Here is a 14,103-nt window from a genome sequence, read left to right as displayed (position 1 = left end):
TTTAAATACAAAAAATCCACTCATATAGGAACTAGCTCCGAGTGTGTAAAAAAACGTTTTTTATCTGATTAAATTCTCTAATTAATATTCACTCCCCAAATCTTGTAAGAAAAAAGGTCTTTGAATTACGCTAGGAGTACTGTACCTGCAAGCCAAGCCTTCTCTCTTTCTCGCTCTCTCTCTCTCTCTCTTTAGTTACGGCTTATAAACAATTAATTGAAACCCATAAAGTGTTTCAGACAAGATACACTGTTACCTAACTAATGTATATAAACATAAATTTCTTTCTTATTTTTTTATCATATTATTTTGTTTTCTGCATTTTATACCGGACCGCATTCACGACGTCAAGCGTGACGTCACGATAGTTTATAGCGTCGTTCTTAAAAATGTTAAAAGCAATAATTGCATTTAAATTACGAGAAAACTAACTCGAAGACATATTAATTTTTTTACATAGATTTATAGGAAATCATCTCTGTGTGAAATGACCAAAAGGGGAACAATTTCGTCTGCACCATTTAGAAATTACTGAGATTTTTTTAGACGAAATCTTGCCTAAAAATGAGTCAAAAATGACGTTTTCCCTATAGAATTCAATAGAATGGTGTGAAAATGTTATGACAACGATGGCTTGTTTGGGATTTAATAACACAAAAACGATGCAGACGAATTTTATAAAATTTTCAGAGAATGTACAACAAAAGTAGGGGATCCATATAACAAATTTTCATAATATGTTTTCGAGCAATTTTAAAAGGTCACTAACCCCGCGACCTACGTTAAATAGAAGGTAGAATTTTATTGTAAGTATAGCCTCTGGAACACAGATTATTTTAATTTTTGACAAACTTACAATCTGAAATGGTTCCTTTACTTCTTTTAGCTCCTTTAGTTTTTCTATGAAGACATCAATTTTTTCTGCCACTTCTGGATGTTGAATCTAAGAAAAAAAAAAATAAGCATCACATTATCTGCAGACAAAGGAAGGCAACATTCTAGCAGAACTGTAAAGCATGTTTTTCTTTTATCTACTTTTAGATTAATAATTGTATATTAATAATACTCTCTAAACGTACAAAATAACGATTGGCATGTACTTCTAATGAGTGGTAGAACACGTTAATGTTATATTTTTTTCTATTTTCACCAGAGCCATGGCTCAAGTGAGCTTTTCTGATCAGATAGTGTACTGTATGTGTACTTTAATAAGCGGGCTTCATATTTTAGCGGCTTTGGCGCAGAAAACGATGTGCTAATTCATGAATACCACTAAGAAATCATTTATAAATACAATATATGGCACGGACATGTACAACGCTAATTCATGATTTCGCCAACAACTCCATACCCAGTAATTGCGCTAAATTTTGAATACGCCAATATAAGTACACGTACAGTATGTATGGCATCCATCTGGATGTTTGTCTGTCTTTAAACTTTTCATATTTTCAACATTTCCTCCAGAACCACAGGGCAAATTCCAACCAATTTGCCAAAAAGCATCATGGAGTGCAGGAGATTCAAGTTTGTTCAAATGAAGAGCATGCCAATTTTCCTGAGAGATGATTAAGAAAAGGTGAAAATTTGATAGAGTCTTTAAAAATTTTCCTAGAGAATCACTGGGTCAGAAGAGACAAAACTTCATAAAAACCTTTCCTTTCTTACAAAGTGCAGATTTAAGTTTGTTCAAAATCTGTTGTATTTAATGCTCTCTTCAGTACTCACTTTACGAACAGGTTGATCCTGAGAAAGGCCCTCCACAGCTCGGTCTATTACACCTTCAACAGTTGTTAGTACTGAAACCATCACAATAAATAGATTAAAAATAGATAAAACTCAGCAATATCCAAACATCCATAGAACATGTGGATTTCATTTGAGAATATCTGTTTCCAATCTATTTGATAAATCATATTTATAAATTTGCCACACATAAAAGGGATACAAATTAACAAGTCCTTAATAGAAGTTGGGTTACAGAGGAGTACACTGTAGTTATCCCAATGGTCATATTCCATTGACAACAAACTTACCTCCTTTGTTTGGTGGAGACTCAAATTCCAACTTTGGAATGGATATAGTTGCATGATTTGTCTGCACTACTTGTCGGTTTAGATCCTTAAAGATACAAAGTAATGTATAAGTATGTCATTTAGATTTTTTCTTTATTTTAACAGAGACGTAAATTGATAAAGAATACATACTGATCCCTAAACCGTAGACAAAACATTTTACTCTCTCTTCATAACGCTCTGGTAAAGACACTGTTGATTAGTTGCACAGACTTGTGATATAAGATATAATGGTGATATTGTTTGTTGTACAGACAGACTTGTGATATGGGATGTAATGGTGATATTGTTTGTTGTACAGACAGACTTGTGATATGGGATGTAATGGTGATATTGTTTGTTGTACAGACAGACTTGTGATATGGGATGTAATGATGATATTGTTTGTTGTGCAGACAGACTTGTGATATGGGATGTAATGATGATTTTGTTTGTTGTGCAGACAGACTTGTGATATAGGATGTAATGCTGATATTGTTTGTTGTACAGACAGACTTGTGATACAAGATATAATGGTGATATTGTTTGTTGTGCAGACAGACTTGTGATATAAGATATAACGGTGATATTGTTTGTTGTACAGACAGACTTGTGATATAGGATGTAATGCTGATATTGTTTGTTGTACAGACAGACTTGTGATATAGGATGTAATGCTGATATTGTTTGTTGTACAGACAGACTTGTGATATAGGATGTAATGATGATATTGTTTGTTGTGCAGACAGACTTGTGATATAAGATATAACGGTGATATTGTTTGTTGTACAGACAGACTTGTGATATAGGATGTAATGGTGATATTGTTTGTTGTACAGACAGACTTGTGATATAGGATGTAATGCTGATATTGTTTGTTGTGCAGACAGATTTGTGATACAAGATATAATGGTGATATTGTTTGTTGTGCAGACAGATTTGTGATATAAGATATAACGGTGATATTGTTTGTTGTACAGACAGACTTGTGATATAGGATATAACGGTGATATTGTTTGTTGTGCAGACAGACTTGTGATATAAGATATAACGGTGATATTGTTTGTTGTGCAGACAGACTTGTGATATAAGATATAACGGTGATATTGCTTGTTGTGCAGACAGACTTGTGATATAAGATATAACGGTGATGTTGTTTGTTGTGCAGACAGATTTGTGATATAAGATATAACGGTGATATTGTTTGTTGTGCAGACAGACTTGTGACATAGGATGTAATGGTGATATTGTTTGTTGTACAGACAGACTTGTGATATGGGATGTAATGATGATATTGTTTGTTGTGCAGACAGACTTGTGATATGGGATGTAATGATGATTTTGTTTGTTGTACAGACAGACTTGTGATATGGGATGTAATGGTGATATTGTTTGTTGTACAGACAGACTTGTGATATGGGATGTAATGATGATTTTGTTTGTTGTGCAGACAGACTTGTGATATAGGATGTAATGGTGATATTGTTTGTTGTACAGACAGACTTGTGATACAAGATATAATGGTGATATTGTTTGTTGTGCAGACAGATTTGTGATATAAGATATAACGGTGATATTGTTTGTTGTGCAGACAGACTTGTGATATAGGATGTAATGGTGATATTGTTTGTTGTACAGACAGACTTGTGATACAAGATATAACGGTGATATTGTTTGTTGTGCAGACAGACTTGTGACATAAGATATAACGGTGATATTGCTTGTTGTGCAGACAGACTTGTGATATAAGATATAACGGTGATATTGTTTGTTGTGCAGACAGATTTGTGATATAGGATGTAATGCTGATATTGTTTGTTGTGCAGACAGATTTGTGATATAAGATATAATGGTGATATTGTTTGTTGTACAGACAGACTTGTGATATAGGATGTAATGGTGATATTGTTTGTTGTGCAGACAGACTTGTGATATGGGATGTAATGGTGATATTGTTTGTTGTGCAGAAAGATTTGTGATATAGGATGTAATGCTGATATTGTTTGTTGTGCAGACAGATTTGTGATATGGGATGTAATGGTGATATTGTTTGTTGTGCAGACAGATTTGTGATATAGGATGTAATGCTGATATTGTTTGTTGTGCAGACAGATTTGTGATATAAGATATAATGGTGATATTGTTTGTTGTACAGACAGACTTGTGATATAGGATGTAATGGTGATATTGTTTGTTGTGCAGACAGACTTGTGATATGGGATGTAATGGTGATATTGTTTGTTGTGCAGAAAGATTTGTGATATAGGATGTAATGCTGATATTGTTTGTTGTGCAGACAGATTTGTGATATAAGATATAACGGTGATATTGTTTGTTGTACAGACAGACTTGTGATATGGGATGTAATGGTGATATTGTTTGTTGTGCAGACAGACTTGTGATATAGGATGTAATGGTGATATTGTTTATTGTGCAGACAGACTTGTGATATAGGATGTAATGGTGATATTGTTTTTTGTACAGACACACTTGTGATATGGGATGTAATGGTAATATTGTTTGTTGTGCAGACACACTTGTGATATGGGATGTAATGATGATATTGTTTGTTGTACAGACAGACTTATGATACAAGATATAATGGTGATATTGTTTGTTGTGCAGACAGACTTGTGACATAGGATGTAATGGTGATATTGTTTGTTGTACAGACAGACTTGTGATATGGGATGTAATGATGATATTGTTTGTTGTACAGACAGACTTGTGATATGGGATGTAATGATGATTTTGTTTGTTGTGCAGACAGACTTGTGATATAGGATGTAATGGTGATATTGTTTGTTGTACAGACAGACTTGTGATACAAGATATAATGGTGATATTGTTTGTTGTGCAGACAGATTTGTGATATAAGATATAACGGTGATATTGTTTGTTGTGCAGACAGACTTGTGATATAGGATATAACGGTGATATTGTTTGTTGTGCAGACAGACTTGTGATATAAGATATAACGGTGATATTGTTTGTTGTGCAGACAGACTTGTGACATAAGATATAACGGTGATATTGCTTGTTGTGCAGACAGACTTGTGATATAAGATATAACGGTGATATTGTTTGTTGTGCAGACAGATTTGTGATATAAGATATAACGGTGATATTGTTTGTTGTGCAGACAGACTTGTGATATAAGATATAATGGTGATATTGTTTGTTGTACAGACAGACTTGTGATATGGGATGTAATGGTGATATTGTTTGTTGTACAGACAGACTTGTGATATGGGATGTAATGGTGATATTGTTTGTTGTACAGACAGACTTGTGATATGGGATGTAATGATGATATTGTTTGTTGTGCAGACAGACTTGTGATATGGGATGTAATGATGATTTTGTTTGTTGTGCAGACAGACTTGTGATATAGGATGTAATGGTGATATTGTTTGTTGTACAGACAGACTTGTGATATAGGATGTAATGCTGATATTGTTTGTTGTGCAGACAGATTTGTGATACAAGATATAATGGTGATATTGTTTGTTGTGCAGACAGATTTGTGATATAAGATATAACGGTGATATTGTTTGTTGTACAGACAGACTTGTGATATAGGATATAACGGTGATATTGTTTGTTGTGCAGACAGACTTGTGATATAAGATATAACGGTGATATTGTTTGTTGTGCAGACAGACTTGTGATATAAGATATAACGGTGATATTGCTTGTTGTGCAGACAGACTTGTGATATAAGATATAACGGTGATGTTGTTTGTTGTGCAGACAGATTTGTGATATAAGATGTAACGGTGATATTGTTTGTTGTGCAGACAGACTTGTGACATAGGATGTAATGGTGATATTGTTTGTTGTACAGACAGACTTGTGATATGGGATGTAATGATGATATTGTTTGTTGTGCAGACAGACTTGTGATATAGGATGTAATGATGATTTTGTTTGTTGTGCAGACAGACTTGTGATATAGGATGTAATGGTGATATTGTTTGTTGTACAGACAGACTTGTGATACAAGATATAATGGTGATATTGTTTGTTGTGCAGACAGATTTGTGATATAAGATATAACGGTGATATTGTTTGTTGTGCAGACAGACTTGTGATATAGGATATAACGGTGATATTGTTTGTTGTGCAGACAGACTTGTGATATAAGATATAACGGTGATATTGTTTGTTGTGCAGACAGACTTGTGACATAAGATATAACGGTGATATTGCTTGTTGTGCAGACAGACTTGTGATATAAGATATAACGGTGATATTGTTTGTTGTGCAGACAGATTTGTGATATAGGATGTAATGCTGATATTGTTTGTTGTGCAGACAGATTTGTGATATAAGATATAATGGTGATATTGTTTGTTGTACAGACAGACTTGTGATATAGGATGTAATGGTGATATTGTTTGTTGTGCAGACAGACTTGTGATATGGGATGTAATGGTGATATTGTTTGTTGTGCAGAAAGATTTGTGATATAGGATGTAATGCTGATATTGTTTGTTGTGCAGACAGATTTGTGATATGGGATGTAATGGTGATATTGTTTGTTGTGCAGACAGATTTGTGATATAGGATGTAATGCTGATATTGTTTGTTGTGCAGACAGATTTGTGATATAAGATATAATGGTGATATTGTTTGTTGTACAGACAGACTTGTGATATAGGATGTAATGGTGATATTGTTTGTTGTGCAGACAGACTTGTGATATGGGATGTAATGGTGATATTGTTTGTTGTGCAGAAAGATTTGTGATATAGGATGTAATGCTGATATTGTTTGTTGTGCAGACAGATTTGTGATATAAGATATAACGGTGATATTGTTTGTTGTACAGACAGACTTGTGATATAGGATGTAATGGTGATATTGTTTATTGTGCAGACAGACTTGTGATATAGGATGTAATGGTGATATTGTTTTTTGTACAGACACACTTGTGATATGGGATGTAATGATGATATTGTTTGTTGTGCAGACAGACTTGTGATATGGGATGTAATGATGATTTTGTTTGTTGTGCAGACAGACTTGTGATATAGGATGTAATGGTGATATTGTTTGTTGTACAGACAGACTTGTGATATAGGATGTAATGCTGATATTGTTTGTTGTGCAGACAGATTTGTGATACAAGATATAATGGTGATATTGTTTGTTGTGCAGACAGATTTGTGATATAAGATATAACGGTGATATTGTTTGTTGTACAGACAGACTTGTGATATAGGATATAACGGTGATATTGTTTGTTGTGCAGACAGACTTGTGATATAAGATATAACGGTGATATTGTTTGTTGTGCAGACAGACTTGTGATATAAGATATAACGGTGATATTGCTTGTTGTGCAGACAGACTTGTGATATAAGATATAACGGTGATGTTGTTTGTTGTGCAGACAGATTTGTGATATAAGATATAACGGTGATATTGTTTGTTGTGCAGACAGACTTGTGACATAGGATGTAATGGTGATATTGTTTGTTGTACAGACAGACTTGTGATATGGGATGTAATGATGATATTGTTTGTTGTGCAGACAGACTTGTGATATGGGATGTAATGATGATTTTGTTTGTTGTGCAGACAGACTTGTGATATAGGATGTAATGGTGATATTGTTTGTTGTACAGACAGACTTGTGATACAAGATATAATGGTGATATTGTTTGTTGTGCAGACAGATTTGTGATATAAGATATAATGGTGATATTGTTTGTTGTGCAGACAGACTTGTGATATAGGATGTAATGGTGATATTGTTTGTTGTACAGACAGACTTGTGATACAAGATATAACGGTGATATTGTTTGTTGTGCAGACAGACTTGTGACATAAGATATAACGGTGATATTGCTTGTTGTGCAGACAGACTTGTGATATAAGATATAACGGTGATATTGTTTGTTGTGCAGACAGATTTGTGATATAGGATGTAATGCTGATATTGTTTGTTGTGCAGACAGATTTGTGATATAAGATATAATGGTGATATTGTTTGTTGTACAGACAGACTTGTGATATAGGATGTAATGGTGATATTGTTTGTTGTGCAGACAGACTTGTGATATGGGATGTAATGGTGATATTGTTTGTTGTGCAGAAAGATTTGTGATATAGGATGTAATGCTGATATTGTTTGTTGTGCAGACAGATTTGTGATATGGGATGTAATGGTGATATTGTTTGTTGTGCAGACAGATTTGTGATATAGGATGTAATGCTGATATTGTTTGTTGTGCAGACAGATTTGTGATATAAGATATAATGGTGATATTGTTTGTTGTACAGACAGACTTGTGATATAGGATGTAATGGTGATATTGTTTGTTGTGCAGACAGACTTGTGATATGGGATGTAATGGTGATATTGTTTGTTGTGCAGAAAGATTTGTGATATAGGATGTAATGCTGATATTGTTTGTTGTGCAGACAGATTTGTGATATAAGATATAACGGTGATATTGTTTGTTGTACAGACAGACTTGTGATATGGGATGTAATGGTGATATTGTTTGTTGTGCAGACAGACTTGTGATATAGGATGTAATGGTGATATTGTTTATTGTGCAGACAGACTTGTGATATAGGATGTAATGGTGATATTGTTTTTTGTACAGACACACTTGTGATATGGGATGTAATGGTGATATTGTTTATTGTGCAGACACACTTGTGATATGGGATGTAATGATGATATTGTTTGTTGTACAGACAGACTTATGATACAAGATATAATGGTGATATTGTTTGTTGTGCAGACAGACTTGTGACATAGGATGTAATGGTGATATTGTTTGTTGTACAGACAGACTTGTGATATGGGATGTAATGATGATATTGTTTGTTGTACAGACAGACTTGTGATATGGGATGTAATGATGATTTTGTTTGTTGTGCAGACAGACTTGTGATATAGGATGTAATGGTGATATTGTTTGTTGTACAGACAGACTTGTGATACAAGATATAATGGTGATATTGTTTGTTGTGCAGACAGATTTGTGATATAAGATATAACGGTGATATTGTTTGTTGTGCAGACAGACTTGTGATATAGGATATAACGGTGATATTGTTTGTTGTGCAGACAGACTTGTGATATAAGATATAACGGTGATATTGTTTGTTGTGCAGACAGACTTGTGACATAAGATATAACGGTGATATTGCTTGTTGTGCAGACAGACTTGTGATATAAGATATAACGGTGATATTGTTTGTTGTGCAGACAGATTTGTGATATAAGATATAACGGTGATATTGTTTGTTGTGCAGACAGACTTGTGATATAAGATATAATGGTGATATTGTTTGTTGTACAGACAGACTTGTGATATGGGATGTAATGGTGATATTGTTTGTTGTACAGACAGACTTGTGATATGGGATGTAATGGTGATATTGTTTGTTGTACAGACAGACTTGTGATATGGGATGTAATGATGATATTGTTTGTTGTGCAGACAGACTTGTGATATGGGATGTAATGATGATTTTGTTTGTTGTGCAGACAGACTTGTGATATAGGATGTAATGGTGATATTGTTTGTTGTACAGACAGACTTGTGATATAGGATGTAATGCTGATATTGTTTGTTGTGCAGACAGATTTGTGATACAAGATATAATGGTGATATTGTTTGTTGTGCAGACAGATTTGTGATATAAGATATAACGGTGATATTGTTTGTTGTACAGACAGACTTGTGATATAGGATATAACGGTGATATTGTTTGTTGTGCAGACAGACTTGTGATATAAGATATAACGGTGATATTGTTTGTTGTGCAGACAGACTTGTGATATAAGATATAACGGTGATATTGCTTGTTGTGCAGACAGACTTGTGATATAAGATATAACGGTGATGTTGTTTGTTGTGCAGACAGATTTGTGATATAAGATATAACGGTGATATTGTTTGTTGTGCAGACAGACTTGTGACATAGGATGTAATGGTGATATTGTTTGTTGTACAGACAGACTTGTGATATGGGATGTAATGATGATATTGTTTGTTGTGCAGACAGACTTGTGATATGGGATGTAATGATGATTTTGTTTGTTGTGCAGACAGACTTGTGATATAGGATGTAATGGTGATATTGTTTGTTGTACAGACAGACTTGTGATACAAGATATAATGGTGATATTGTTTGTTGTGCAGACAGATTTGTGATATAAGATATAACGGTGATATTGTTTGTTGTGCAGACAGACTTGTGATATAGGATATAACGGTGATATTGTTTGTTGTGCAGACAGACTTGTGATATAAGATATAACGGTGATATTGTTTGTTGTGCAGACAGACTTGTGACATAAGATATAACGGTGATATTGCTTGTTGTGCAGACAGACTTGTGATATAAGATATAACGGTGATATTGTTTGTTGTGCAGACAGATTTGTGATATAGGATGTAATGCTGATATTGTTTGTTGTGCAGACAGATTTGTGATATAAGATATAACGGTGATATTGTTTGTTGTACAGACAGACTTGTGATATGGGATGTAATGGTGATATTGTTTGTTGTACAGACAGACTTGTGATATAGGATGTAATGGTGATATTGTTTGTTGTGCAGACAGACTTGTGATATGGGATGTAATGGTGATATTGTTTGTTGTGCAGAAAGATTTGTGATATAGGATGTAATGCTGATATTGTTTGTTGTGCAGACAGATTTGTGATATGGGATGTAATGGTGATATTGTTTGTTGTGCAGACAGATTTGTGATATAGGATGTAATGCTGATATTGTTTGTTGTGCAGACAGATTTGTGATATAAGATATAATGGTGATATTGTTTGTTGTACAGACAGACTTGTGATATAGGATGTAATGGTGATATTGTTTGTTGTGCAGACAGACTTGTGATATGGGATGTAATGGTGATATTGTTTGTTGTGCAGAAAGATTTGTGATATAGGATGTAATGCTGATATTGTTTGTTGTGCAGACAGATTTGTGATATAAGATATAACGGTGATATTGTTTGTTGTACAGACAGACTTGTGATATAGGATGTAATGGTGATATTGTTTATTGTGCAGACAGACTTGTGATATAGGATGTAATGGTGATATTGTTTTTTGTACAGACACACTTGTGATATGGGATGTAATGGTAATATTGTTTGTTGTGCAGACACACTTGTGATATGGGATGTAATGATGATATTGTTTGTTGTACAGACAGACTTATGATACAAGATATAATGGTGATATTGTTTGTTGTGCAGACAGACTTGTGATATAAGATATAACGGTGATATTGTTTGTTGTACAGACAGACTTGTGATATGGGATGTAATGGTGATATTGTTTGTTGTGCAGACAGACTTGTGATATGGGATGTAATGGTGATATTCTTTGTTGTACAGACAGACTTGTGATATGGGATGTAATGGTGATATTGTTTGTTGTACAGACAGACTTGTGATATGGGATGTAATGATGATTTTGTTTGTTGAGCAGACAGACTTGTGATATGGGATGTAATGGTGATATTGTTTATTGTGCAGACAGACTTGTGATATGGGATGTAATGGTGATATTGTTTGTTGTACAGACAGACTTGTGATATGGGATGTAATGGTGATATTGTTTGTTGTGCAGACAGACTTGTGATACAAGATATAATGGTGATATTGTTTGTTGTGCAGACAGACTTGTGATACAAGATATAATGCTGATATTGTTTGTTGTACAGACAGACTTGTGGTACAAGATATAATGGTGATATTATTTGTTGTGCAGACAGACTTGTGATATGGGATGTAATGGTGATATTGTTTGTTGTGCAGACAGATTTGTGATAAAGGATGTAATGGTGATATTGTTTATTGTGCAGACAGACTTGTGATATGGGATGTAATGGTGATATTGTTTGTTGTGCAGACACACTTGTGATATGGGATGTAATGGTGATATTGTTTGTTGTGCAGACAGACTTGTGATATGGGATGTAATGGTGATATTGTTTGTTGTACAGACAGACTTGTGATATTGGATGTAATGGTGATATTGTTTGTTGTACAGACAGACTTGTGATATGGGATGTAATGATGATTTTGTTTGTTGAGCAGACAGACTTGTGATATGGGATGTAATGGTGATATTGTTTATTGTGCAGACAGACTTGTGATATGGGATGTAATGGTGATATTGTTTGTTGTACAGACAGACTTGTGATATGGGATGTAATGGTGATATTGTTTGTTGTGCAGACAGACTTGTGATACAAGATATAATGGTGATATTGTTTGTTGTGCAGACAGACTTGTGATACAAGATATAATGCTGATATTGTTTGTTGTACAGACAGACTTGTGGTACAAGATATAATGGTGATATTATTTGTTGTGCAGACAGACTTGTGATATGGGATGTAATGGTGATATTGTTTGTTGTGCAGACAGATTTGTGATAAAGGATGTAATGGTGATATTGTTTATTGTGCAGACAGACTTGTGATATGGGATGTAATGGTGATATTGTTTGTTGTGCAGACAGACTTGTGATATGGGATGTAATGGTGATATTGTTTGTTGTACAGACAGACTTGTGATATGGGATGTAATGGTGATATTGTTTATTGTGCAGACAGACTTGTGATATGGGATGTAATGGTGATATTGTTCATTGTACAGACAGACTTGTGATATAAGATATAATGGTGATATTATTATTGTTTATTGTGCAGACAGACTTGTGATATAGGATGTAATGGTGAAATTAACCTTAATATTGTTTATTGTGCAGACAGACTTGTGATACAGGATATAATGGTGAAATTAACCTTGATATTGTTTATTGTACAAACAGAACTTGTGATATAGGATGTAATGATGAAATTAACCTTGATATTGTTTATTGTGCAGACATATTTTACTCCCTTCTCCTGTATTTTATTTGCGGGCTGGAGCTCCGTGTTGTGGAGACCACAGTTATCACATGTAAAGGAGGAAACAACCACATCTTTAAAGAACGGGATCCTTGTTAGAAACAGCCGAGTAATTCCCTGCAATATCAAAGTATGAACTTTCATAATACAGGAGAAATCATAACATGTCATTTATAAGAAATGGAATAATAATACTTACATTCTTTTCACAGTTTACACAGTAACTTTCAATTTCCACTATTTCTGGATCTTCATCCTCTGCGCTAATGTCTCGATACAAGGGTTTGCTGGTGGCTTCTGATGACATGATGAAACTATTGATGAACAGTGGGGAACAAGTCTAGATAAGCTCTAACAAAAAAAAATGCTTGTTTACTATAACATGTTAGACTAATAAAAGTAGGGTCGGTAGGTTAAAAGTAGGGTTGGTAAGTAATTTTTATTTTAATTAAAAGCATAACTTTGAATTATAATTTTTTAAAAGACAATTTGCAGCTCTCTTCTTCTAGCCATAAAATCTACCCAACAACTCCAAAAATAGGACTAAAAAAGACCTTATCATGCTTATAATAATATAAACTTTTACATTTTAAAGAAACACTTTCAAGATTTTACACAGAAAAAAAAAGCAGAAAATTAGGGCTGGTTGGGTACACCAATAAACAAACACATTTTTTCTTTGGCATAAATAAAGTAATTTAACAACCCTTATTGTTAAATGTTCTTAGTACAAAACCATTACATAGAATTGTTACACCGTCTCATCCTAATATAATTTTTAAATTTCATACAAAAATAATTTAAAAAGTTACAAGTCAATGCTATGTATACATTGCAGGTGCACGTGTCCAGTGTATTAATGATGGGATTAGAATAGTGAATAGAACAATTTCGTCCCTAATGAAACATTCAATTTTAAAAATATGTTAAGAAAAAAATAAATCTGTTTGTACTCTGATTGAAATATCAAACTTGTAGTCATCCACTTTGAAAAGTGAATCTCGATGTTGTCCAACCTGTACGTGTGTACATTTCTAAAAATACTAACTCTTAAATATTTCATGATTTCGCTACATATACATGTACTTAATTTAGATATTTACTACTCACAAAACGAACCCTCCGTATTTACT

The 14,103-nt window shown here is 33.8% G+C and overlaps 1 protein-coding gene across 1 annotated transcript in view; it reads right to left on the bottom strand.

Moving 5' to 3' along the window:
• Nucleotides 1-14,103, bottom strand: part of LOC133173336 (zinc finger protein ZPR1-like) — a 28,638-nt gene extending 14,535 nt beyond the window's left edge. The window contains exons 1-6 of the mRNA XM_061308325.1: nt 14,081-14,103; nt 13,170-13,321; nt 12,926-13,087; nt 2,037-2,121; nt 1,729-1,799; nt 857-943 (exon numbers count right to left, since the gene is read on the bottom strand). Coding sequence (XP_061164309.1) covers nt 857-943; nt 1,729-1,799; nt 2,037-2,121; nt 12,926-13,087; nt 13,170-13,277 — 513 coding nt within the window. The 5' untranslated portion in view covers nt 13,278-13,321; nt 14,081-14,103. The remainder of the gene's footprint in view (nt 1-856; nt 944-1,728; nt 1,800-2,036; nt 2,122-12,925; nt 13,088-13,169; nt 13,322-14,080) is intronic.

This window comes from Saccostrea echinata, unplaced genomic scaffold (genome assembly GCF_033153115.1).
Source record: "Saccostrea echinata isolate AGI-Se365-2 ecotype Australia unplaced genomic scaffold, CSIRO_AGI_Sech_v1 ptg000056l, whole genome shotgun sequence".
Lineage (NCBI taxonomy): Eukaryota > Metazoa > Mollusca > Bivalvia > Ostreida > Ostreidae > Saccostrea > Saccostrea echinata.
The sequence above is the reverse complement of the archived record's forward strand: the minus strand, read 5'-3'. Positions and strand labels throughout refer to the sequence as shown.